A 25,376-nucleotide genomic window follows, 5' to 3' on the forward strand; every position below is an offset into this window, starting at 1 on the left:
ACAGCCTGGAGTTTCACTGTGTTCAAATGAGGAAGAGTGTGTTAAATAAGCTGGGAAAGGTAAGCAGGAATCTCCCACATAAGCTGCAGCCCTCTGAGTCATCACAATGAGTTGTTTTATTCAAAGGAAAAGAGATACCATTGAAAAGTCCTAAGCAAGAAAGTGTATAATGTAAATATAGTAAGATTTACGTTAAGATGAAATGTGAGAATCAATTTTAGGGCTATTCAAGTAGAAACATGGAGACCAGTCAGGACATTTTTACAGTGGCCCCGGTGAGAAATGCTAGTGGCTTAGACAAGGGGACAGATGTTGAAAAGAGATAGATGAATTGGAAACTGTATTTTGAATTTATAATGTATGGAGAGTAATAAAAAGGGGTTATTAAGAATACTTTCTAGTATTGTTTTTTTTTCTTGAGTTATTGTATACATGGCATTGTCTTTTTATCAAAATACAAACAGAGCAAGGTTCAATTTTTCAACCACCTCCTCTGAGTAGCTTTCATTATCTTTCAAGGGGATAATGAAATGAATCCCTTAAATGAATCCTCCTCTGTGCTCACATTTTATTTTGTATGTTAGAATATTTATGGCATAATATTGTAATGACTTACATGTTTTTCTCTCTACCAGTCAGCAAGCTCTTTGAATACAGTGGCCATATCTTTCTCATCTGCCTGCCAGTGGGTCTAACATAGTGTCTAGTGGGTGAACAGTAATTGCTTGAATGAATGAATACAGGAAGAGCTAAGAGAACCAGAAAGAATCATAGTATCAGAAATCGTAGCAGCTTCCAAAGCTTCCAGTCTCCTTGCAGGTTCTGTTAATGCAAGCAGAAAATGTATAAACAATTATGAAAATCTGCTAAGGCTAATACATTTTGACTAAAGCTCTAAACTGCTATTGATTTCTCCAGTTGCTCAAAGTCAGTGTGTGAATTATTTCACTCTTGTCTTTATGGAGAAAATACAAAAAAGAAAAAAAGATACAAGGAGCCTCCAAGGAGCCTTCTTTTTTCTCTATAGTCCTTAAACTTCAAGTTAGCTAAATAAGATTTATTTTATGATCAATAAAAATCAAAGACATCCCTTTTAAAGATATGGGATCATCTATTTATAACTGTAAAGGTTAACCTTAATGCAAATTTTATAGACTATTTTTAAGATTCATCGTTCTTTTGTTGCTTTTCTATTAAAGGATGTTTGATGTAGGTGGACAGCGTTCAGAGAGAAAGAAATGGATTCACTGTTTTGAAGGAGTCACGTGCATTATATTTTGTGCTTCACTCAGTGCCTATGACATGGTCCTAGTGGAAGATGAAGAAGTGGTAAGTCTACAAGGAAACACCAAATGTTTTTGCTTTCCAGTAATACTCCTACATTTCTCAACTTAAGGAAGACCTTCCAAAGATATATATTATTCTAAATCCTTGTTTACGATGTCCAACACTAATATTTTGCAAATAATAATCCCACATATTCTCTACTTAACAGAACAGAATGCATGAAAGTCTTCATCTATTCAACAGTATCTGTAATCACAAGTACTTTGCAACTACTTCCATTGTCCTGTTTCTCAATAAAAAAGATCTCTTTCAAGAAAAAATAACCAGAGTGCATCTTAGTATCTGCTTTCCAGAGTACACTGGTAAGATTCCTTTACTTAAGATCCATAGTAATAAGTTCTTTTAGAAACGTATATCTTCCTATATGGAATTTGACATTTAATATTTACGAAGATGAGGCTTATGATAATTTTTGAGTCACATATGATTCGAACTGCAAAGAATCTTATAAATAACCAGAAGTCCTCTCTACACTGTTTACATTAAAATGAAGCCCTATTAAATAAACAGGGAGAAGGGTAGATAACCTAGGGTTGTTATTCTATACAATGTTTCAAACGACACTGCAAACTGTATTATCTTCAATATTATGAGGAATGCATATTTTCTTCCAATTTGGCATTTTTAGTGTAGTTCCTAATGAATTCTTATAAAGTTGGATTTGATCTTAGTGCTTCTTCAGTCTAAATTAACACTACAGAGAGATAGCATGAATGAATCTTGAGTATGGTGGCATCTTCTCCTCTTCTGGTTTCCCTAGGTCTTAGAAGTTTAGTGTCGATCCTATTAGTCAATGACTATAAACAGCAAGTTATATATGGAAGGATTGTTTCCCCTTCAGAAACACTTTCATCTGTAATTAATTGAATGCTGTGTTGTTAATGAAATTATATAAGATGAATTATTTATTGTTCAAAAGAAATAAAATTCTAATATGTGGGGTAGCCCAGATGTCACTCATAGCCTGACATTGTCTCAAAATAGGTTTTTATGCTAGTTAATCTCTAATTAGGGTTTATGTATTTTTCTATAACTATAAATATTTATTCTATATTCATATGCTTATTTAATATGTGATTGAATATAAGCATGATTCTATACTGAATATTCCAAATTAAATATAGACTTGTGGACAGGCCACGGTGGCTCAGCAGTCAGTTCCTGCCTGCCATGCCAGAGATCCGGGTTCGATTCCCGGTGCCTGCCCATGCAAAAAAAAATACATATACAGACTTGTAATAGAGGGCTATTTGGTTTTAAAGATTGTCCCTCATGGGATTTTGCTCCTAGTAGGAGAACAAAATCTTAGTAGGGAACAAAATCTTATCTCCTTGGAAAATCATTATGCTACTTCTCCAACCTGTCCAAGTCCCCACTAAGTGTATCTGTTTAAAACCAATCAGTGGTTCATCTTTAGTTGCACTGAGTTTGTTGGCCTACCTACTTTATTTCTGCCTTTTCCCAGGTGATCTTACTGTGTGTCCTGCCACTCAACCAAACTTTCTCAAGCACAGCCTTCTCATGTCCGTGCTCTGCTAAAACTTCATTCAGGGATAGCGCTCTATGGTCTTCTATATCTCAACTCAGCTCCTTTCTTTCCTTGGCATCATAGCCCATCATCTGGTCTATACCATCTATTCCACTTGATCTCCTGCATTCCTATAAAAGTCTTTCATTTCTGTCTTGCTGGTTCCTTCAAAGCTCACATTGACTTCCCTACTCTGCCCTTAAATCTACTGGTACAGGCCACTCTCACTCCCATGTTTTTTGTTTTGGCTCATACTATTTTCTTCTCTTTTCCAACTCTTTCTCAAAATCCAGCTCAAATATCATCTCTTCCTGAAACCTATAGTAGCCACCTTACTCTTTTAATTAATATTAAAACACATACACATGCAATGTTTAGCAGATATATAAGCTTATATTAGTCACTGTTATGTAAATATGTTGTATCTCAACTGTACTGTGAGTTTTTTGAGACAAAACTTACATCTCGGCCACCTGAGGCCTACCCACTGGGATAAGCAAAGTTCCCAGTACTAAGCAGATGCTGCACAAATCTTTGAAAATAAAACCTTGCCATTTTTGATTTAGCAATATTTAGTGCATTGGACAACAGCACACAAACTAAAAAACCTATGTTTTAAAACCATGTTATGTATAGTTGTAGTCTTTGTAAGTTACAATTATTATTTACCTCTTTAAATTTTTTTTTTCAACAAGGGCCAAATACATTCGAAGATGCAGGGAACTACATCAAGAACCAGTTTCTAGACCTGAATTTAAAGAAAGAAGATAAGGAAATTTATTCCCACATGACCTGCGCCACAGATACCCAGAATGTCAAGTTTGTGTTTGATGCAGTTACAGATATAATAATCAAAGAGAATCTGAAAGACTGTGGGCTTTTCTAATCAATCCTTTTGGTCTTGAGCTTTTGTTCACGTACACTTTTCAAGATACAAAAGAAAAGTGTTTAGTTTGAATAGATATTATCTGATATAGAAATATAACTAGCATTATAAAGCAGAGAGTTTTCACATAAAAATTTTTAATGCACCATCTGTACCTAGATAAGTTTTAACTTCTCTGAAACATTGAATATGGGCTATCTTTTACGTCCTCAGGCAAAAAGCATCTATTTTGGGAACTCTGAAACAGTGTATAAGAGTGATACTGAATTTGTTAAGAAGTCAATTTCTGCATTGTAGCCTATTTTTTATCATAGAATGATGAAAATGCAGGGTATTCATATTATATTCATTGGCCAGATTTTGAGAGGCATTCATTTTTGCTAATAATGTAAGCATGCCTTTATTGTAGAGATTATTCGAAAATGGTACATTTTTATAGGTCACTTACCTCTATATATGAAACGTTCACTACATATATTCTTGTCGATAGGAAATTACAAATGCAAGAGAAATACATGCAATTTTATATACTACATTTTCCTTAAAAATAATTTATGTTTAATATACTTTCAGAGTTGAGGACTTCAGTAATATGTTTTTTTGACCCTTCCTCGTTGAAGAGAGGGAAATATTCAAATTTTCCCTGATTGAGGATTTGTTAAGGTTTAGGAAGCTTTAGGAATTTCATAACTTCTTCAGTGGGTGGGTTTCTCAGCCATTATGCAAACTTACAACTCAGCACCACACGTAGATACCTGGACTTCCAACCCCGGAAAGAACACTCTCCATCCCTCACTCCCAGCCCTTGTGCCATGTGTGGTCACCTCACAGTGAAAACTCCTGAATGTTCCCCACATTCTCTCCCTGAGTGGCCTGGAACATTAACACAATTTAGAGTGACATGGGCTACTAGTTTTGGGACAATAATTTTAGACTGCCAGAGAGAGAAAAAAATTTGTTGTTTCAGCACTAGAATGTTTTGTGACTTGTGGATAAGAAGTAGGAGGTAACAGACAGGAGAGTTTTAGAAGATAAACATTGGGCTTCTCTGTTAGCACGAACGGTCTATTCTAAATACTCTACCGCATGCTAATGCTCACAGTCTACTTTTCAAAACTTAAATTTTGTGCCTTACACACCAAATCATATTATTTATGAGCAGAAAAAGTGATTTTCTTTCCTTATTGAAAAAGTGCAGCATTTGCAGAATATCCTCCTCCAGCATGTCTCAATATCATTCTCTTCTATCCTGGTGCTTGCAGAAGGTGGTATACAGGTCAGAATATTAGGTCAGCCCTTGAGATTTTTATAACTACTCTGAAAAGATAATTAATTATGTTTTTACAAGCTAGGTGAGATGAACCAAACATAAATTAAGCAAGTTGGTGACGTGTAGCTCAGGCAGATTTAGCCAACTATCTCTCAGTAATGCTACTTCATTGGTATATAAAACATTTCCACTCCAAACTCATAAGAATGATCCTCATAACAATAAATAATCTCAACTAGAGTGTATGTGCTTTATTTTCAAAAACATAAAGGAGTTACCAACACATACAGTCAAATAAAAAATGTTATATTAAGGAAAATTGAGTTGAAATTCTTTTGCAGAATAGAAATTATGAAGGAATCTAAGATACCAAAAACAGAAATCATGAGAAATCACTTAGTTCAGTCATCTAATAAAGTTTTCTGGGTGGGAACCAATATTTAAAATGGCAACAAGTTAATATTTTGATAGGAGATCATCGATGTAAGATTTGTGATTAAGATTATAAATGCTATACTTTACTATCACTTTGTCTTTTTTCCTCCCTACCTCTACTTCTATTTTGGCTTGTTTGGCTCCACAAATGGGAGGAAAATTTCCCAGAGAGGAAAAAGGTACCTATTATAATATTTCTATTATTTACATTTAGATTCTAACTTAACTTTAGAGTTAATCTTTTAGATAAAACAAGTGGGAAATTTGGGTCAGAAACAATTCAAGTTGTGTTTGAAAAATGCATAACTTTGGTTCAGTGGTAGAATGCTCACCTTTCAGGCAGGAGACCCGGGTTCAAGTCCCGGACCATGTACCCCCCAACCCCCCAAAAAAAGCATAACTTATAGACCGAAGCAAAGGTTGGCAAGTATCAATAGTTATTTACAAAATATTGTTCTCTGAGAGCTTGTAAAATTAGGTTAAATGACCAATCTAAAAATAGGGGTCAGTTTGGATTATATTTTTAAACCCTTATATTCCTTCCAAACTTATAACAGAATTTTAAGTTTTCTTCACAATCAACGACAGTTCATTTGTCAACAAAGAATTTTAATCAAAAGACAATTTTTAGTAGAAAAATAGATATTTTCATTATTTCTTTAATGATTAAAGCCTTAAAATTGAGTCTGTTTCTGCTTTTATTCATTCTTCTTAGTTTTTAATATAAAAAGTAGGAGGGGAAGCACACCGCTTGGGATGAATGAAGGAAAGTAACAAAATGGAAAATATGGAAGGTCTGCTTTAGTCTGAACAAATGCCCACCAAGACCAGCAATGTTGAAGTCACTTAGAACTGAAAGCTGTTTAAAATTGGAGATTTGGTCTTCACACTGCATGTTCAGTGCTCTCTCTTACTTTTTATAGCGTCATGAAGATGCAGCTTTAGTCTTTGTCACCCAATGCATAAACGTGATTATATTGATATTTCCCTCTTCTGGTTCTTGAGGTTTCTCTTCCTGAGTCAGAATATTCCTAAATCTTGTTTGCCTTAGATTTTTGGTACTACTAATTCATTCATTTCTAAGGTTTGTCAGATTTCTCTACCTCAGATAGCTGGTGTGGATTTATGTCTAATGCGGTAATTTTCTATCAGTCCTTGCAAAATTTTTCCAGAAGCATGAACTGGTCAATAGATAAGTCTTTGCCTCCTTGGGACCAGTGACTATAGAGTTAAATGCAAAAGAGAGTATGAATTAGGTTATACCTTTAGATCAGAATACTACAAAAGTCATCAACTCTAAAAAGAAACTCTATGGAAAAGAGATTTCAAATTCTGTGCAAGCTCCAATATACATTGTACATACTCAATACCCTATTGACTAAAAAAATATCATGAACAAATATTAACCCTCACGTATATCACATAATGGACACGCATTTCTTTCAGGGTCTCTCTCTGTCCTAGTATGAATCTTCTCACCTGGTCCAACATCCTATTTGATCACAAAATGTATTTTTAAATTCTTACAGACAATCAGTCAGGTTTGACTTAACAAAAAAATAGGCACATGTGGAAAAATAAACATTTTGTGTTGATATATGAGTTTTTGATACTACTTTAGTAGCTGGAGGGAAATTGATTAAATGTGTGACTACTAAAAATTAAATTTTAAGAACTATAGGAGAAATAGTAAACCTTCCAAATTAGACTAATTTTAAAAACGGGAGACAGCCCTCTGCTTGGATAGAATTAGGTATTTACTTGATAGTATAATCAGTTAAGGTCCTTTTTCATTTTTGCCTTTTCTAACAAGCTACAAATTGTTCTATAGCCACATGGGGGCACACTTACATCACGTGTTATTTTACCCATATTTTGCAAACATAAATTTGCATTACTAATTATGCCAATGAAACAGATAATAAAATCATGTTAAGACTTATGGTTCATTTTGTGCTTCTGGATCAGTAGTATATGATAATCTTCTGATAATTATGTTATACAATATTTTAGTTAAAATGATGAATAACAAAGCTATTGAAACAGTTGCAAATTAGTACAGAAAATATACAAATATCTATGTATATTAGTCTCTTTTCATGCTCTTGCTATTTTTGTCATTTTCAATTCTTGTTTAAACTCTATGAAATCATTAATTTCGTAAATTTTCATTCCATTATTTTGAATTGCATTTAAAATCATGATTAGCATACAGTGAAAAACTGAAGAAAAACCAGTTGATGCCTGACAACTATGTTTTGGGAATAGTAATAAATGGTATAGTTATTAACTTGTATATTTTCAGTAAATCAAAATAAAATTCTATTCTGCTATAAGATTAACTATAGCATTATTCTGTCTATTCCAACTTTTTCTTCAACTACCACTCCACCAAATCGAGGCAAATAAGTGCTCTGTGTGACATTTTCCAATTACCACTATTGCTACTGCCAACACATTTTCATTAGTAATAACACAATTTTTACTTTAAACCACATTTGTTATAGTAGTTAATAAATAGAGTCACATGAAAGAAAAAGAAATAAAAAGATCCTAATTTACTTCTCAGGTATAGTAATGGTCAATTAATCATTGTATCTTTCAGATAAAGAATTACATATAAGGTACACTCAGGCAAAGGGATTGTTTTCTTTGAAAAACATTCATATTTTCTAAAATCATCAGTTTCAAACAAAAAAAATGCATATATGTCATAGAAAGTCATTTTTTCAACAATATTTACGTTAAGACAATAGTAGAATTGTTTGGGTCGTTGAATTTTGGATTACCACTCTTAGAAGCCTTTTTTAAGAGACTCCATTAAACTCTGAAATTCCAATAGCAAGTAGTTAATCAGGTATTACATTGTGAACTGATGGCAAAAAGTTCTACTAAGCTATATCCACCACCGCAACCACCACTCACAGCCACCCCCTGGGACAAATGACAAAGGGAACAATTAGTTGTTCCTGAGAAGACTTGAGTTTAAATACCAGCCCTAGCACTAACCCCCTGAGGCACACTGAATACTTGTTTATGCTAGGCAGCAATTTTTTTCACTCTTGGAAAAGAGTAGACTAAACAATAACCACAAAACAGTGTAGACTGAGCTTCTGATTCAGCAATTTCTTTTGAAAACAGATACCAAAGCAAGCTGGTCTTACCTGAGTTTTTAAAAGAAGACAAAAACCAGAAGAGGAATGATATGCAAACTTTTCTTTATTTGACAGTCTTTAATGATAATTTTCACTTTTCCCATTGTCTTACTTTTTTTTAGGTGACTGGAATTTGTTTTTAACTCTTTTTTTATTGTGTAATATAACGTATATACAAAGCAAAGAAAGGAAAAAGCCATAGTTTTCAAAAGCACTCTTCAACAAGTAGTTATAGGACAGATTCTTAACTGTCCAGTTTTCCTTAACTGACTCCTCAGTTACATCATGATTGCGTACAGAAACGTAACTGACTTTTGCACATTAATTTTATATCCTGCTCCCTTGCTGAATTTGTTTATTTGATCAAGTAACTTTATTGTAGATTTCTCAGGATTTTCCAAGTATAGTTTCATGTCATCTGAAAATAATGAATGTTTTACTTCTTTCTTTCCAATTGGATGTCTTTTCTTTTTTTCTTTGTCCTGCCTGATTGCTCTAGGTAGAATTTCTAGTGCAATGTTGAATAATAGTGGTGACAGTGGGCATCCTTGTCTCATTCCTGATCTTAGGGGGAAAGTTTTCAGTCTCTCTCCATTGAGTGCGATGTTGGCTATCTGTTTCAATACATGCTCTTTATCATATCGATGTAGTTACCTTCGATTTCTATCTTTTGAACCTTTTTTATCAGAAAAAGATGTTGAATTTTGTCAAATGCTTTTTCAGCATCATTGAGATGATCATGTGATTTTTTCCCTTTCGATTTGCTAATGTGCTATATTACATTAATTGACTTTTTGTGTTGAACCATATTTGTATTCCTGGTATTAAACCCCACTTGGTTATGGCGTATAATTCCTTTTTTTTTTTTTTTTTTGGCATGGGCAGCCTGCGGGAATTGAACCTGGGTCTCCGGCATGGCAGGCAAGAATTCTGTCACTGAGCCACTTTTGCACTGCCAGGTGTATAATTCTTTTAATGTTTTGTTGAATTTGATTTGCTAGCATTTTGTTGAGAATTTTTGCATCTATGTTTATTAGGGATATTGAAACATAGTTTTCCTTTCCTATAGCATCTTTACCTGGTTTTGGTATTAAAATTGCTTGTGCTTTAGATTTAAAATCTAAGAAACCATTGCCTACCACAAGATCTTGAAGATACCTCCCTATAATTTTAAGGAGTTTTATGGTTCTGGCTCTTATATTTAGGCCTCGGATCCATTTTGAGTTAATTTTTGTATAAGGTGTGAGATAGGGATCCTCTTTCATTCTTTAAGATGTGGATTTCCATTTCTCCACCACCATTTGTTGCAGAGACTGTTCTGTCCCAGTTGAGTGAATTTGACAGCCGTCAAGTATCAATTGGCCATAGATACAACGGTCTATTTCTGACCTTCCAGTTCAATTTGTTGGTTAATAGAGCTATCTTTATGCCAGTAGCAGGCTGTTTTGATTGCTGTAAATTTGTATTATGTTTTAACATTAGGAAGTGTGAGTCCTCCAAATTCCTCCTTCTTTTTTTTTCAGAACATTTTTGACTAGTTGGGGCCTCTTACTGTACCATTTCTGCAAATGTGGCTTTGGGGATTGTATTGAATCTGTAAATTAATTGGGGCAGAATTGATATCTTACTGATATTCAGTCTTCCAGTCCATGGATGTTGAATGCCTTTCCATTTATTTAGGTCATCTTTGATTTATTTTAGTAATATTTTGTAGTTGTAGTTTTCTGTGTACAGGACTTTTATATCCTTGGTTAAATGTATTCCTTTTATTAGATTCTTTTAGTTGGTATTCTCCTCGGACTGCTTGTTACTAGTACATAGAAACACTACTGATTTTCCAGGTTGATCTTATAGCCCATTACTTGGCTGAACTCATTTTTTTATTGAGAAATTTTCACACACATGCATTCTATACATGGTGTACAATTAATGGCTCACAATATCATCACGTAGTTGGGTATTCATCACCATGATCATTTTTTAGAAATTTTGCAACACTCCAGAAAAAGAAATAAAAAGAAAAAAACTCATACGTACCAGACATCTTACCCCTCCCTCTCACTGAGCACAAGTGTTTCCATCTACCCAATTTATTTTACCCTTTATCCCCCTATTACTTATTTTTTATTCATATTTTTTACTTATTGGTCAATACCCTGGATATAGGGAGCATCATACACAAGGCTTTCACAATCACACAGTCACATTGTAGACATTATATCTCTATACAATCATCCTCAAGAATCTAGGCTACTGGAATACAGCTCAACAGTTTCAGGTTCTTTCCTCTAGCCACTCCAATACACCAAAAACTAAAAAGGAATATCTATATATGCATAAGAATAATCTCCAGGATTAACTCTCGACTCTGAAATCTCTCAGCCACTGAAATGTTATTTTGTCTCATTTCTCCCTTCCCCCTTTTGGTCAAGAGGCCTTTCTCAATCTCTTGATGCCAGGTCCTGGTTTATCCTGAGCTTTCTGTCCCATATTGCCAGGGAGATTTACACCCCTGAGAGTCATGTCCCACATAGGAGGGAGGGCAGTGAGTTCACCTGCTGAGTTGACCTAGAGAGAGATGCCACATCTGAGCAACAAAAGAGATTCTCTGGCAGTGACTCATAGGCCTAATCTTAAGTAGGCTTAGCCTATCCTTCGTAGGAATAAGTTTCATAGGGGTGAACCCCAAATTGAGGGCTTGGCCTATTGATTTGGTTGTCCCCACGGCTTGTGAGAATATCAGAAATTCTTCAAATGGGGAACTTGAATATTTCCTCCTTTCTCCTCATTCCCCCAAGGGGACTTTGCAAATACTTCTTTATTCACTGAAAAAATAACTCTGGGATTTATCAAGGCATCACACTAATCTGGACAAACCTACAAAATCTCTTGCCCTGTTCAAGATTCTATTCCTTATGATGTTCAACTAAACTAACCATACAAGTTAAATTAGGAAATGCTCTATAAAATCTTACACCAAATAAACATTTCTCCCTTTAGTCTCACACAGAAATTGAAGTTCTAAAATCTGGACAATATTCTCCTTTACCCAGTCTTCTGATATACCTTATTCCTATCCAGATCAGCTTCATTCATATCTCTACTTGATGTCTGATCACGTTCTCAACTTTTCAAACAGCTGAATTAATCTTTTAGCTCTAAAAGCTGTGTTTTAGGTTTTTTAGGACTTTCTAGGTATAGGAAAATGCCACCTGAAAATTGTCAAAAATTTACTTCTTCCTTTGCAATTTGGAAGCCTTTTATCTCTTTTTCTTGCCTAAGTGCCCTAGCTAGGACCTCTAACACAATGCTGAATAACAGTGGTGACAGTGGGCAACCTTGTCTTGTTCAAGATCTTGGAGAGTTTTCATTCTCTCATCACTGAGCATGATGTTAGCTGTGAATTTTTCATGTTCACCCTTTATTATTTTAAGGAAGTTTCCTTCTATTCCTATCTTTCAAAATATTTCATTTAGAAAGAAAGTTGCATTTTATCAAATTCCTTTTCTGCATCAATCGAGATGATCATGGTTTTTTCCCCATCAATTTGTTAATATGGTGTATTACATAATAGAATTTCTTGTGTTGAACGGCCCTTAAATAACTGAGATAAAACCAAATTCACCATGGTATATAATTCTTTTAATGTACTGTTGGATTCAATTTGCATGTATTTTCTTGAGTATTTATGCATCTATATTCATTAGAGAAACTGGTCTGTAATTTTCTTTTCTCTGTTTGGCTTTGGTATTCACATGATGTTGGTCTCACAGAATGAGTTCAGCAGTGTTTCCTCCTCTACAATTTTTTGGAAGAGATTGAACAGGATTGGTATTAATTCTTCTTGGACTGTTTGGTAGAATTCAACTTTGAAGCCATCTGGTGCTGGGCTTTTCTTTTTTGGGAGGTTGTTGATGACAGATTCAATATCTTTACTTGAAATTGGTCTGTTGGAATCTTCTTTTTCTTCTATTTCTTCTAGCATCAGTGTAGGTTGTTCATGTGTTCCTAGGAATTTGCCCATTTCATGTAAGTTGTCCAATTTTTGTCATAGAGTTGTTCATTGTATCCTCTTATGAACTGTTTTGTTTCTGAGGGGTTAGTAATAATGTCCCTAGTCCAAGTTCTCATTTTATTTATTTGCATCCTCTCTCTTTTTCCCTTTATCAATCTAGCTAAGGGTTTGCCAAATTTATTGGTCTCCTCAAAGAATCAATTTTTGGTTTTGTTGATTCCCTCTATTGTTTCTTTTTTATTCTCAATTTTATTTCTTTCTGCTATAATCTTTAATATTTCTTTCTTTCTGCTTGCTTTGGGATTAGTTTGTGTTCTTGTGTAGTTCCTCCAGGTGCACAATTAGGTTTTTGATTCTAATTCTTTCTTCTCTTTTAGCATAGGCATTTAGGGTTATAAATTTTCCTCTCTGCAATGATCATTTAAGAGTGTGTTGTTCTGCCTCCAAATACTTCTGAATTTTCCAAACCTCTGACTATTATTGATTTTCATCTTTATTCCATTATGATCAGAGAGAGTGCTTTGTATAATTTAAATCTTTTAAAATTTATTGAGACTTGTTTTGTGATACACCATGTGGTCTCACTTGGAGCATGTGAGTACTTGAGAAGAATGTATATACCCTGCTGTTTTGGGTACAATGTCCCTTATATGTCTGTTAGGCCTAGTTAATTTATCAAATTATTCAAGTATTTTGAATTGCTCCTCTGTCTAGATATTCTAACTATTGATAAGAGTGGTATACTGAAGTCTCCCTCTATTACTGTAGTCCCTTCAGTTTGCTAGTGATTGCCTCATATATATTGGGGTACCCTGGTTAGGTGCATAAATATTTATGGTTGTTATTTCTTCTTGGTGGATTTCCCTTTTATTAATATATAGTTGTCCTTCTTGGTCTCTTATAACAATTTTTCATTTAAAATCCATTTTATCTTATATTAGGATAACCACCCCAGCACATTTTTTGTTACTGTTTGCGAGGAACATCTGTTTCCAACCGTTCACTTCAAACTATTTGTGTCCTTGGGTTTAAGACAGGTCTCTTGTAGACAGCATATAGATGTATCATACTTTTTTATCCATTCTGTCAATTTATTTCTTTTGTTTGGAGAGTTTAATCTATTAGCATTCAACAATGTTATTAAATATAGGCAGCATTTCAACTATGTAAAATAAATTACATGTTGTATGCCTCTAGTATATGTATCTAGTATATTATATATATATATAGGTTTTTTTGTTGCTTTTTTTCACATGGGCAGGCACCGGGAACTTGAACTTTGGTCTCCTGTATGGCAGGCAAGAACTCTACCCGCTGAGCCACTGTGGCCTGCCCCTCTAGTATATTTTTAATCTCTTCTATTGTGTATTTCATTCCCATCATTTATGGTATGTTTTTTTTATATATTTTCAGATTCTTCTTTGTGCTCACACAGTGCTTTCTTAATATCTTTTTTCACTTTAGCCATATTTTCTTTCATCTTGAATTTACTTAGGAGATTTGTTTGAATATCTTTGATTAGTTAATCCAAATTCTGTATCTCCTCTGAAGTTTTAATTCATTCCTTTGACTGGGCCATTATCTGTTTCTAGGGATGGCTTATAATTTTTGCTACTGTCTAGACACCTGATTATCTTGATGGGTTTACTCCAGACGTCAGCTTCTCTCTCTTGTCTAGGGTTTCCTTGTTGATTGATTTCACATTAAGGCTCTTCTTTGACACTTGGCTCAATTTATTCTAGACCTTTAGAATGTTTAATGGATTGGATTTATTCAACTCTACCACATCTGATTTTTCCCTGGGTGTATGGTACAATTTTTAAAGATTGCTTGGCTTGTGCAGTTGTTTCATCCCCAAGAGAAAGCTTCCTTTCCTCTGTTCCTTCTCCAAGAATCTTGATCAGTTTTGTGTGCTTTTGTTTCGCCTTTGCAGAGTTTTTTTTAACTCTCCTTTGTTGTTTCTAGCTGCTGCTGTTGCTTCTAGCTGTTTGTGCTTGGAGGGCAAATTCTCGGAGGAGGGTAATCCAGCAGAGAACTTCTGAAGTCAGTACTTCTTGGCCAAAACAGGGCCCAGCACCTACAAAGGGGATGCGGACCGTTCCAAAGGGCCCTGGGGAGAGTGTCAAGAAAGATGCCAGAAAACCCTTTCACCACCTCTCCAAGGCTGCAGGTTCCTGGCCTTCCCAGCAGATAACACTTCATCATACTGTTCCCTGCAGCCCTAAGCAGGCAGAGTGTCTTTAAACCTCTCTCAGCTCTGCCCATCAGAGGCAGGGTTGAAACAATGACCCCAGCAGTTCCTGTCTGGGGCAAGCTAAAACCGCAGTTCAGAGCAGGGATCCAGAGTGGTAAATGCACTGACCAAAAGCCACAGTCAATACTCAGAGAGCCCTCTCCCTTTCCCCGATCCTGGGGAGGGGCTTCCACGAATCCAGGTGGCTCCCCAGCTGCCGCCACAGAGGGAGTTCCTCAGTTTCTTACCAGTTCCTCGGTCTCTTTGTCCTGCTCTTCCTTGGATGCTGTACGGTAAGTACCCCTGGGTTCTGAAGCCCCCAGAAGGGTTGTTTCCGTTTCTGCCCGCCCACCAGTTGTTTTTGGAGGAGGACTGAGTACTGTAGCTCCCTACTCTGCCATCTTCCCTGGAAATTTGCCACTTGTAAGCAGTTTTTAATTAAAGCTTAAAGTGTGACTTAATGTTTAAAATCATGACTTCCGTTTCTTTTCAGGTTTAAATTGAGGGCTTAGAAGTGTTATTTATTCCTGGGAGTAAATAAATGCAGCTAACACTGCCCTTAATAAAAGTTTCACAAAGGACAACATTTCGTTGTTCAGCCTGTGATCATTCCTTGCCATCCAAGGGAGGGGAAACGCTTTGATTAATGCAATAAAAATTTTATTACGGGATAATGTGACAACTTGTTGACATTTCCAAATATCATTGAATTGCACACTCAAAATGGATGAATTTTATGATATATAAATTACCCCTCAATAACAAAATGAAAAAATAGTAAGAAAAGTACTCTTTTTTTCTTTTTTTTTTTTTTTTTTTGCATGGGCAGGCACCAGGAACCGAACCCGGGTCTCCGGCATAGCAAGGGAGAAGTCTGCCTGCTGAGCCACCGTGGCCCAGAAAAGTGATTTAAAAAAAAAAGAAATACAGCATTCATTCCCCATAGTGTCTCACTAATGCAATGAAATTAGCAAGTATTCCACCAATTAATGATGAGTCCATATTCCCTGCCAGGACTGCTTACCCCATCCCCAGTTTCTCTTTATTCTTAGTTCAAATCTTAGGTCAAAGTTCACCTCTTTGGAGAGGGCTTCTCTGACCTTACGTAATAGTTCACCTACTATGTAATTTTTTTAATTTTTTATTTCACCGGCGGCGTGCAAGGCCAGTGGACCCTGCCCCGCTCCCCTGACAATTTTATACCTCTTTATAATTTTACTCTATGTAACTTATTGAATTTTAAAATGAAATTTGTGTGTGGGATTGTTTAATTTATATCTGTTTCTCAACTTCATTATAAGCTCCCGGAGGGCAGAGCCCATGTCTGGTTTTGTGCAATTGTGCTTGACACAAAACAGGAACTCAACAAATATTCGTGAATGAAGTAGTGAATGAAAGGCTATTTGCCAAATCTTCCTGGAAAGCTTCTTTTATTCTTGGCCTTGCAGATTCCATGCTCCCCTGTTGTTTTCCTATCTCTCAGGCTTCTTCTCTTCAAGATTTTCTGTGGATTTTTCTTTCTCTGATCATCCTTTAAACGTTAATATTATTAAAATAGTTATCTAGACCATCTTTTCTTTTTACTCTACATATTCCTCTTTGAAATCTTAAGTCCTTTCACAGCTTCATTTTCATGTAGAAAACATCAGTCTCATGATCCTGAGATGCATATGAGATCGCCTCTTGGAACATACGCAGACAGATAAAACACAAAATTTTCAAAATTAAATTTGTGATTCTTACCTCCACCAACTCTGTCTTTCTAAGATAGAGTGATCTCTCAGCTAGATGTTCAAGCCAGACGTTAGGTTTTATCCTCCTTTTCCCTCACCCGTTACTATCTCAAGTTACTCAAAAATTCTATTGATTCTTTATCCTAAATATTTTTTTCTTTAATTACCTGCTTTTCTCCATCATCACTCCCCCTTATCCAGTTCAACTCTATCTTGCAGTTTCCTGGAAGAACCTCTTACCTGACACACTGCCTCCATTCTTACCCCTTCAATCTGTTTTTCACCCAACCACAAGAGTGATCTTCTTAAAATGCAAAACAATACACTACAGTACCCCGGACACTTTAATGGTTCTCCAGGATCTATAGACTAATGTCCCTGTGCCATAATACCATATAAATGTTCTCCAAGATGCTCACTGTTTGAAATCTCTGCAGCACAATCTCTTTGCCACTTTTCAATCTAAAACCCCACAGACAACCATGCTGTCTCCTAGAATATTCTTGGCTGATTAACTCAAACTTAAATTTTCATTTTTCAGAAATCTCTCCTCACCTGCCAGGTCTGGGCTACATATCTATCATATATGCTCCCTGACCTTGTGTTTCCTTCTTTATTTACCTTATCATGATAACAAAGGCAAGTGAATCCATTTTAGTTCCCATGAATAATACACAAAGCAGACGATCCACTTTGAGATAAACGGTTGTGGGTGTGTTCTGATATTTTGTGTGTTTGTGTGTGCATGACATATATTAAAATTCCCAGCTCCTCTTGGGGTTCTTTGTGGGGAGAAATAATAAAAGCATCTAAATAAAATGATGTCTTACAAGTACCAGGATACTATTTGCTTCTACCCAATTAACAGACTTGAAAAAACTTTTGGTTACATTTGCTGAAACTTTCACTTGATAAACCTTAACTATTTTACGTTATGAATGAAGCCACAAAAATATGTCTACTATCTCTGTTTTCCCAAGCCACTTACCATATCCAATTATTGATGATGAAATTTATATATGCTACTAGAGAGGAAGTCAAACCCAGAATCATTCAAGGAATAATAATTTACACTTTTCTAAAGAAATTTTAAACAAAGCAACATCACTCTTGCCTTAGCTGCCTGACTGATGCCTCTGAAAAGGGAGAACTATCTAGATGTTTCAAAGACTTAAGATGATATTGCTGAATGTGAGCAGGTTATGCAAGTCAACTGAATTTGAAGCTTCAGAAAATGAACGGCACCATATTGCAAAAGCCTTGTAACAATTTATCAGTCTATTTTATAAGAAATGTGAAACTTGAAATGTGTTTAGGGGAATTTCTTTTGTCTCATTGCCTATAAAACCAGAATTATGCCATAAGAAGTACTGTCCTTATCACACCAAAACGAATGATAAAAGAATCAACTTTTAATATCCTGAAAATTTTTGTTTCATAGCTTTTTATGATGCTTTTGCAATAACCTTAATTACAATAATTGGGCATTTTTACAAAATTTACCACTATATTCTTGACATTCCTTTTTTCTACTACCTTCAAATCTTTTAAAAGAAGCTTCTATCCCCTTAATAAAAGGGCAGACTCTGAACTGCATACATACCCAAACACTTTACAAAAATAATTCATATTTTCATCAAAGTACCAGTAACTTGGTAGCAAGTTACTCTATTATACGTGACCCCTATCTGAAATATGCCAAGTGATTACCTACCGAAGTTCTATTGTAGAGTTTTTTAAAATGTTTAGACTTCACAATCTGTGATATAACTTAGAGAATTAATGACCTTTAATATCTAAATATAAGTAGATAATAGTGGAACCCCAATTTGTAGTTTTCTAAAAACTATATGTATTTTGTTGTCCTTTGTGTTTCTCAAATTTTAAAATATCTTTACATAAAAATATGTTACCTTCAATGATGTGTAAGTACACAACAAGTTGTTTATTAGTTGTTTATCATAGAGTTCAGGTGGAAGTCAGCAAAACCTTTGTTCATGAAATTCAGCAATTGTGATCTTTGATACTAAGATTCTGAATGAATATTCATCCCTTCATGTTAGGAGAAGACAAAAAAATCAAATCCAATAAGAATTTATTATGCTTCTATTTATTAGAGTTAGCTATCTGAAGAGTCAGGTCATTTCCATTAATTATAAAATTGTATATACATGTCTGTGCACACACCAGGCATGTGTATGTATGTGTGTATTAACTAAGAGAAATCAGTGTAATTATTTTGTATTTTTCTATTGTCCTTCCTTAAGCTTCTAAACTCATCAAACCTAGCTGCTCTCAGCAGTTTTGTCTTCTTGCTATAAAGCATGAAGTTGCTGAATATAATTAAGCACATCAGCTCATGCTGCATGAAGAAATAAAACAACCTGGTTAAATACAGTTATAAAAATGGTTTTTTAACTAATGAAACCTTCCACTTAGCTGTTCTTAAGCTCACAACTTAAGGCCAACCAATGGGGGCTTGCAATTTTTTTCCATACAATTCATGGGACTTCTGTAACAAAAAAATTGGGGAGGGGAGATTTCCAAGAAAAAAATTGATGAATTTCTACTGTTCATTTATTCAGCCTATGCTATATTTCAGTTGTGTTTCAATTCCAAATATATATAATCAATTTCATTTTTTAAAGAGTTTAAAGAAGCGTATTTTCCCCATGCATAAAGACTAGACCAAATTACTACCAGTTTGTAATCTATTAAACTCACACAGAGCATGAATTGTGAATATACAGTTTGACTTTCTGATGATCAAATAATAGTCTACAAAATGATATGAGACATTTACCTTCCTAAAGCAATATTTTCAGTTTGAAAGACCTTTTTTTAAAACACGAATATAGTCTTGAGAGGCCTATCTTCAAACGTTTCTAAACATGAACCCAGCAGATGTCTGTTTATATTACCTCTGTGATCTACGACAACAAAATGCCCAACTGAGCCCATACTGTTGTACAAGTGCTGTGAACCCAGGAGACTGGCGTATCAAACATCCATTTGCTAATTGTGCTATTAATTTCAACCATCAGCCACATGTGGAAGTTAGAGCTGTATTGGAAACATGTTCTGAGATAGATCATAGTCAACATATTTCACCTTTTCCTTAATGTCTCATAGTCATTATGATGAGTGTCAATTACCATATTGTTATGTAATGAAGCCCTGAGCTTCAGTTTAGGCATGCTGTTTCATTTTATTCATTGCTATAGAGGCTAATGTGTATGAGGAGCTAATATGAGCTGCCAGGTGGGAAAAGCTGTGGCCTTTATACAAACAAGAGAAATCTCTTCTAGTGTTGGGAAAAAATATAAATAGAGATAGTAGTGCAGAGTATGAATGAGTCAGGTAGACATGTGGACTGACGCCTCAGGTCTCTCACTTATGAATTGCATAGCCAAGAATTACATCCTTAACTCTCCAAGCCTCAATGTTCTCATTCATAAAATTGGAAAATTAATAACAGCCATGGCCTAGAGTGTAGGGCTGAATGTGATAATATCTATAGGGTTCTTAGAAGGGTGCCAGATGCATAGCAAACACTTGCCTAATATTAAAAGTTATAAGTTATTTGTGGAGGGGACAGAAAAGTTAACATATGATTGTAATTTATATGATAGGACTACGGTATAGCAGAGGAGCTGGAGGGAGGGGGTATTTGTGGAAGGTGAAAGCAAACAGGAAAAGGATTTGGAAGAAGCGTCCTCTAAAAGATTAATATATTAATTAAAAGGATGATTTAGGAGGACTTTTATATAACTTTTGCAAAAATTGGTTCCTCTTACTGGTAGTATCTAACTTTAGCAACCTTGATTTCTTCCTTACTATGGCTATATTTACCACATATTCATTGTGTTAGGCCTGAAGATTATTTTTATTCATTTATTTATTCCTTTATCCTTCCATCCATCCATGCAATATCCCATATATTTATTTAGTCAAGTCTTCACCAAACAAGTTCTGTGAGTAGGCACTTTGAAAATTACTGTGGAATGATTAAATTTCAAAATGAGGCATCTGTCACCAAAATATTTTCAAATTAACAGAACAATGTTTCCCACATTGGGTGACTTCAGCAAAAATAAAGGTTAAGAGATTAGCTTGGGCGGGCCACGGTGGTTCAGCAGTCAGGAATGCTTGCCTGCCATGCCGGAGGACCCAGGTTCGATTCCCGGTGCCTGCCCATGTTTTAAAAAAAAAAAGAGATTAACTTTATCAAGCATGTTTTTGATTTACCAAGTTAAATAAAGTTAAACATATTTCTTTACAGCTATATCTCTACAAGAAGGAAATATGTGATAAGAACTCTTTCTCTTTGCAACTTCTATTTAGCCAACTAGTGTTTGGGGACATATATTTTTGGAAATATTAGATAATAAGAACAATAGCATTATTGCATGGATTTTGTGACAGCTTTTTTGGGCAAAGTCCTTTCCTACTTACTTTCTGGTTTGCACTTTTGTTCGGCATAAAGCGATATGGCCACAAACCAAATTCCAATGGAATATGGGCACTACTTGTATTCTTTAGCTTTACTGTATTACAGTATTTACAGTAAAGCTATTTACTGTATTCTTTACTACTTGTATTCTTTAGTTTTACATGGGACACACAGTGAAGAGCAGCTTTGATTGACTGACAAAGTTCATTCTCAGGACTGGGCCACATGAGGTCCCGTGATAGATAATGTCTATGGCAGGGGCCAGCACTACTTTTTTCTGAATGGAGCTTATACCCCTTCAGAAGAGGTTTTTCATTTCTTTGTTTCTGTTTGTTGTTTTTTTATGAGAAAATGTCAGTTCACAGAACAATCTATGCCTAAATACAGGATTTCCATATAGTACACTCTACTACCAACACCAAGCATTGGTGTAGAACAGTAGTCACAACTGATCTTAGCACATTTTTTTGTAATTGTACCATGTATTTTACTGTTGATACCTTTGTTACAATTGAGGAAAAATTATTAAAATATTAGTAACTATTGTCCACATTTTATACTGGATGTATTTCTTTCCCATATACCACCACCCTATTGCTAACAGCTTGTATTAACGTCAAACATTTGGTATAATTCATGAAAGACCTTTCTTGTACATAATATAGTCCATTGTCTACAATAGGCTTCACTGTGTTATAGAGCACTATGTTTTATCTTTTAATTTTTATTCTAGTAACATGTGCAACCTAAGTTTTCCCCTTTTAATGGCATTCACCTGTATAGTTCAGTGCTGTTTTTAACACTCACACCAATGTGCTATTATCACCACCATCCAATTCCAAACCTTTACAAACAAACTAAATAGAAATTCTGTACAAATTTAAGCACCAATTTCCCATTCTCTAACCCCAATCTATCCCCTGTGTGATGATTTAGAGGTTTTATAGATGCCAGGAAATTATGTTCTTAAAATTAACCCATTCCTGTCACTATTGACCCTTTGTAAGGAGGATCTTTGGTGAGTTGAATCTTAAATTAAGAAGTGAACTAATTCATTCAAGGTGGGTCTTAATCCTATTTCTGGAGTCCTTTATAAGAGGATGAAATTCAAAGAAAGACCCAGAGAAAGACAAACAGAAACAGAGGAAGCCACTGAAGCCAGTAGCTATAAGCAATGAAGCCAGGAAAAGAAGGAAGTGACCATCACATGCCATTATGTGTCTTGCCATGTGACAGAGGAGTCCAGGACTGATGGCAGCCAGTCTTCAGGAAGAAGGTATCGTCGTGATAATGCCTAGTTGATGTGGACATTTTCTTAGCCCTGAAACTGTACCTTGTAAGTTAATAAATTCCCGTTTGAAAAATTAACCCATTTCTATGGTATCTGTATTTCAGCAGCTTTAGCAAACTAAGACACTCTGGTAATCTATATTCTAACTCTATGAATGTGTGTATTATACTTAGCTTATATCAGTGAAATCATACAATATTTGTCCTTTTGTGTCTGACTTATTTCACTCAATGTAATGTCCTAGGGCTCATCATTATTTTTGCATGCATCAACACTTCAATTCCTTTTTATGACTGAGTAATATTCCATCACATAGTAAATACCATATTTTGTTTAGCCATTCATCAATTGATGGACACTTGGGTTGCTTTTGGCATCCATGAATAATGCCTCTAGGAACAATCATTCAAATGTCTGTTCATGTCCCTCTTTTTAATTCTTTCCATGATACACCTAGTAGCGGATTTGCTGGTCATATGGTAATTCTATACTTAGCTCCCTGAGGAACTGCCAAACTGTCTTCCACAGCAGCTGCAACCAAGAAGAGCTTTTATGCAGCAATTCTCTTGTTCCACACCTTCTGGCTTGTGGGAGAGGTGAAGGAAAAGGAAGCATGGGGTGAGGAAAAACTCTTGGAATTCTCCAGGGACTTGCCTTTGCTCCTGGCTTTCCTGAGCAAATTAAGCAGTCATCTTTAAGTTGTGAAATTGCAAATGCTTACGCCCAGGTGCTCCTATAGCAGAAATCTTAATAGCTCTAAAATTGGAATCATTGGACTGTCATTAATTTGATTTACCATCATTTTAAAATGCGGAACGAAAGAGAATATCCTCTCTCTAAGAAACCATCTGCCCCTTTGTAGAAAATCAATATGAAGTTATTCATCTTTGAGTAAAACTCTTTTTTGACACTCTAATTTTTTACTATAGTGCTGTTGCAATAATCTTAACATGGTTTCTTCAGCCTAGCTATTTTCCAGACAATTTAACCCCACACAGTTGAACCTAGAGAAATGTTAGTACTTAGACAAAGATTTCCCAAAAGGTTATTCAGTGAAAGATATGAAATTTAATTGTACCATTGTGGGTTAGAATAAATCACACATTATTAGGTATTATCACACTATCAGTATCCAGCCTTGACTAGTTACCCTCTACCTCAAGGCATAAGTAACAATTTTTTTTTTTTAATCACCCAAGAGAACAAGCATGTTTTGCCTTTGGCATAAATAGCAAGATCAGTCCAAAGAGCACTTAGGGTTAAGGTTAGGGTTAGGTTTATAATTAGAAAAATAGGAAAGCAGTGCTTCTCAAACCTGCCTTATTAACCCCAGAGATAAACGCTAAAAATGCAGATTCAGAAAAGATTCCTATCCTTAGTCTGTTGTTCTAAAGAGCACTAAATAAGTTTTGATGCTTATGATTTGTCAGCATGGGAAAGATGGCTTTAAACATCTTTAAAAATATATACACACTGATTTGAAGTAAGTCTTATTTCCCCTTATATATATGTTTTTTAATTGAATTATGAACAAAACATACTGTATTCAAACATAAACAACTAGGGAAATACAAATGGATAAGATTAGTGTCTGTTTTCAAATGATCTATTCTAATAAGGGATATAAGCCATGTATCTCGAGAGAAATTGTGTGATTAAGGTCATATTTACTGCCTTGACCTCATTTAACATTCATTCATTCCTTCATTCATTCATTCACATACACAACAAATATATACTGTTCACCTATTTAGAATTAGGCACCATGCCAAATTTGGGGGCTGTAGTGGTGAGCAAAAGCATGCAAAGTTCTACCTTCATGGAGTTTCTAGTCTAGAGGGGAGAAAGCCATTAAACAAATTAATGCTAATTAAACATAAAATGCAATATGTGTTATGAAAGCAAGGAACATGATCTTATATGCAAGGAACATGATCTACTTGGAGGGCTTAGGATGTTTTCTTTGAGTAAATAAACTTGAACTGGAGATAAAGATAAAGTAATGAGATAAAGGGAGGAAGAAATTGTTCAAGGCAGAGGAAACTCCATATGGAAAGACCCTGAGGTAAGAGAAATTGTGGTTCACATAAAAGACTGATGATGTGGGTGAAATTCAAAGAAGAAAGAGGAGGGATAATATGTATGGTAGAAAAGATCAGACTATGCAGGGCCTTTTAAAAGACATTAAGGATTTCTGTCTTTATTTTTAAAACAAATACTCAGTAATGGGATAGCATGATAAGATTTGCAATTTGTAAACATCACTTTGACTGTAGTTTGGAAAAATGAGTAAATGGAGGAAGAGAAGATTTGCACAGACAAGTGGACAGCTATTCAAAATGTTTCAAAGAAAGAAATGAGAGTAACTTTAACTAAGACTTTATAGATGGAGAATGATAAGGGAGACAGACTTATGATGGGTTGGTTCTGAAGTCCAAACCAACACATCTTGGTGATTAATTCATCACCCTCAGATAAAGTAGGTTAGTGGGCAGTCAGGAGCAAGAAGTTTTATGGATGGTGGGGATTAGGTATGGAATTACAGAAAAGGACCAGATTTGAGGAAGGGAAAAAGAGCATGAGAGAAGAACATGATGAATTTGCGAAGTCTTTGAGATTTCCCAGAAGAGCTGGGTAGGCAGTTGGAAATTCTGATCTAGAGTTCAAAGGAAAATTGAATATAATAGAATATTGCTCTGATAATTAAGTTGTAATCTGTTGATTTTGAATTCATAAAAATAAAAAAAGGAGAATATACTGGGTGGGACTTACCTAATCAGATGAGTGCTTTAAAAGAGGTAAATAGAGAAATGCTCTCCTGCTGGCCTCAAAGAGGAAGTTAATTGCCATGTAGTAAGACTGGGTGAATAGAGGTTGTGTTGGCCCTAGAAGCTGAGATTGATCCCTACCAATAGCTAGAAATAAATAAATAAATAATTGAATGAATGAATGAATAACCTCAGTCACACAGCCTTAAGGAACTGAATTCTGCCAACAGGCATGTAAGCTTAAAGATGAGAACTCCATGCC

General features: G+C 35.2%; 1 protein-coding gene and 1 long non-coding RNA gene across 3 annotated transcripts in view; one reads left to right on the plus strand and one right to left on the minus strand.

The window, feature by feature from the left end:
* GNAT3 (G protein subunit alpha transducin 3) overlaps nt 1–3,859 on the plus strand; it is a 49,816-nt gene extending 45,957 nt beyond the window's left edge. Inside the window, exons 6-8 of the mRNA XM_077152984.1 lie at nt 1,200–1,329; nt 1,496–1,649; nt 3,571–3,859. Coding sequence (XP_077009099.1) covers nt 1,200–1,329; nt 1,496–1,649; nt 3,571–3,761 — 475 coding nt within the window. The 3' untranslated portion in view covers nt 3,762–3,859. The remainder of the gene's footprint in view (nt 1–1,199; nt 1,330–1,495; nt 1,650–3,570) is intronic.
* LOC143677272 (uncharacterized) overlaps nt 1–25,376 on the minus strand; it is a 100,017-nt gene that overhangs the window by 18,089 nt on the left and 56,552 nt on the right. The gene's annotated exons all lie outside the window — the stretch shown is intronic.

Source organism: Tamandua tetradactyla, chromosome 1 (assembly GCF_023851605.1).
Source record: "Tamandua tetradactyla isolate mTamTet1 chromosome 1, mTamTet1.pri, whole genome shotgun sequence".
In the NCBI taxonomy this organism is placed as follows: Eukaryota; Metazoa; Chordata; class Mammalia; order Pilosa; family Myrmecophagidae; genus Tamandua; species Tamandua tetradactyla.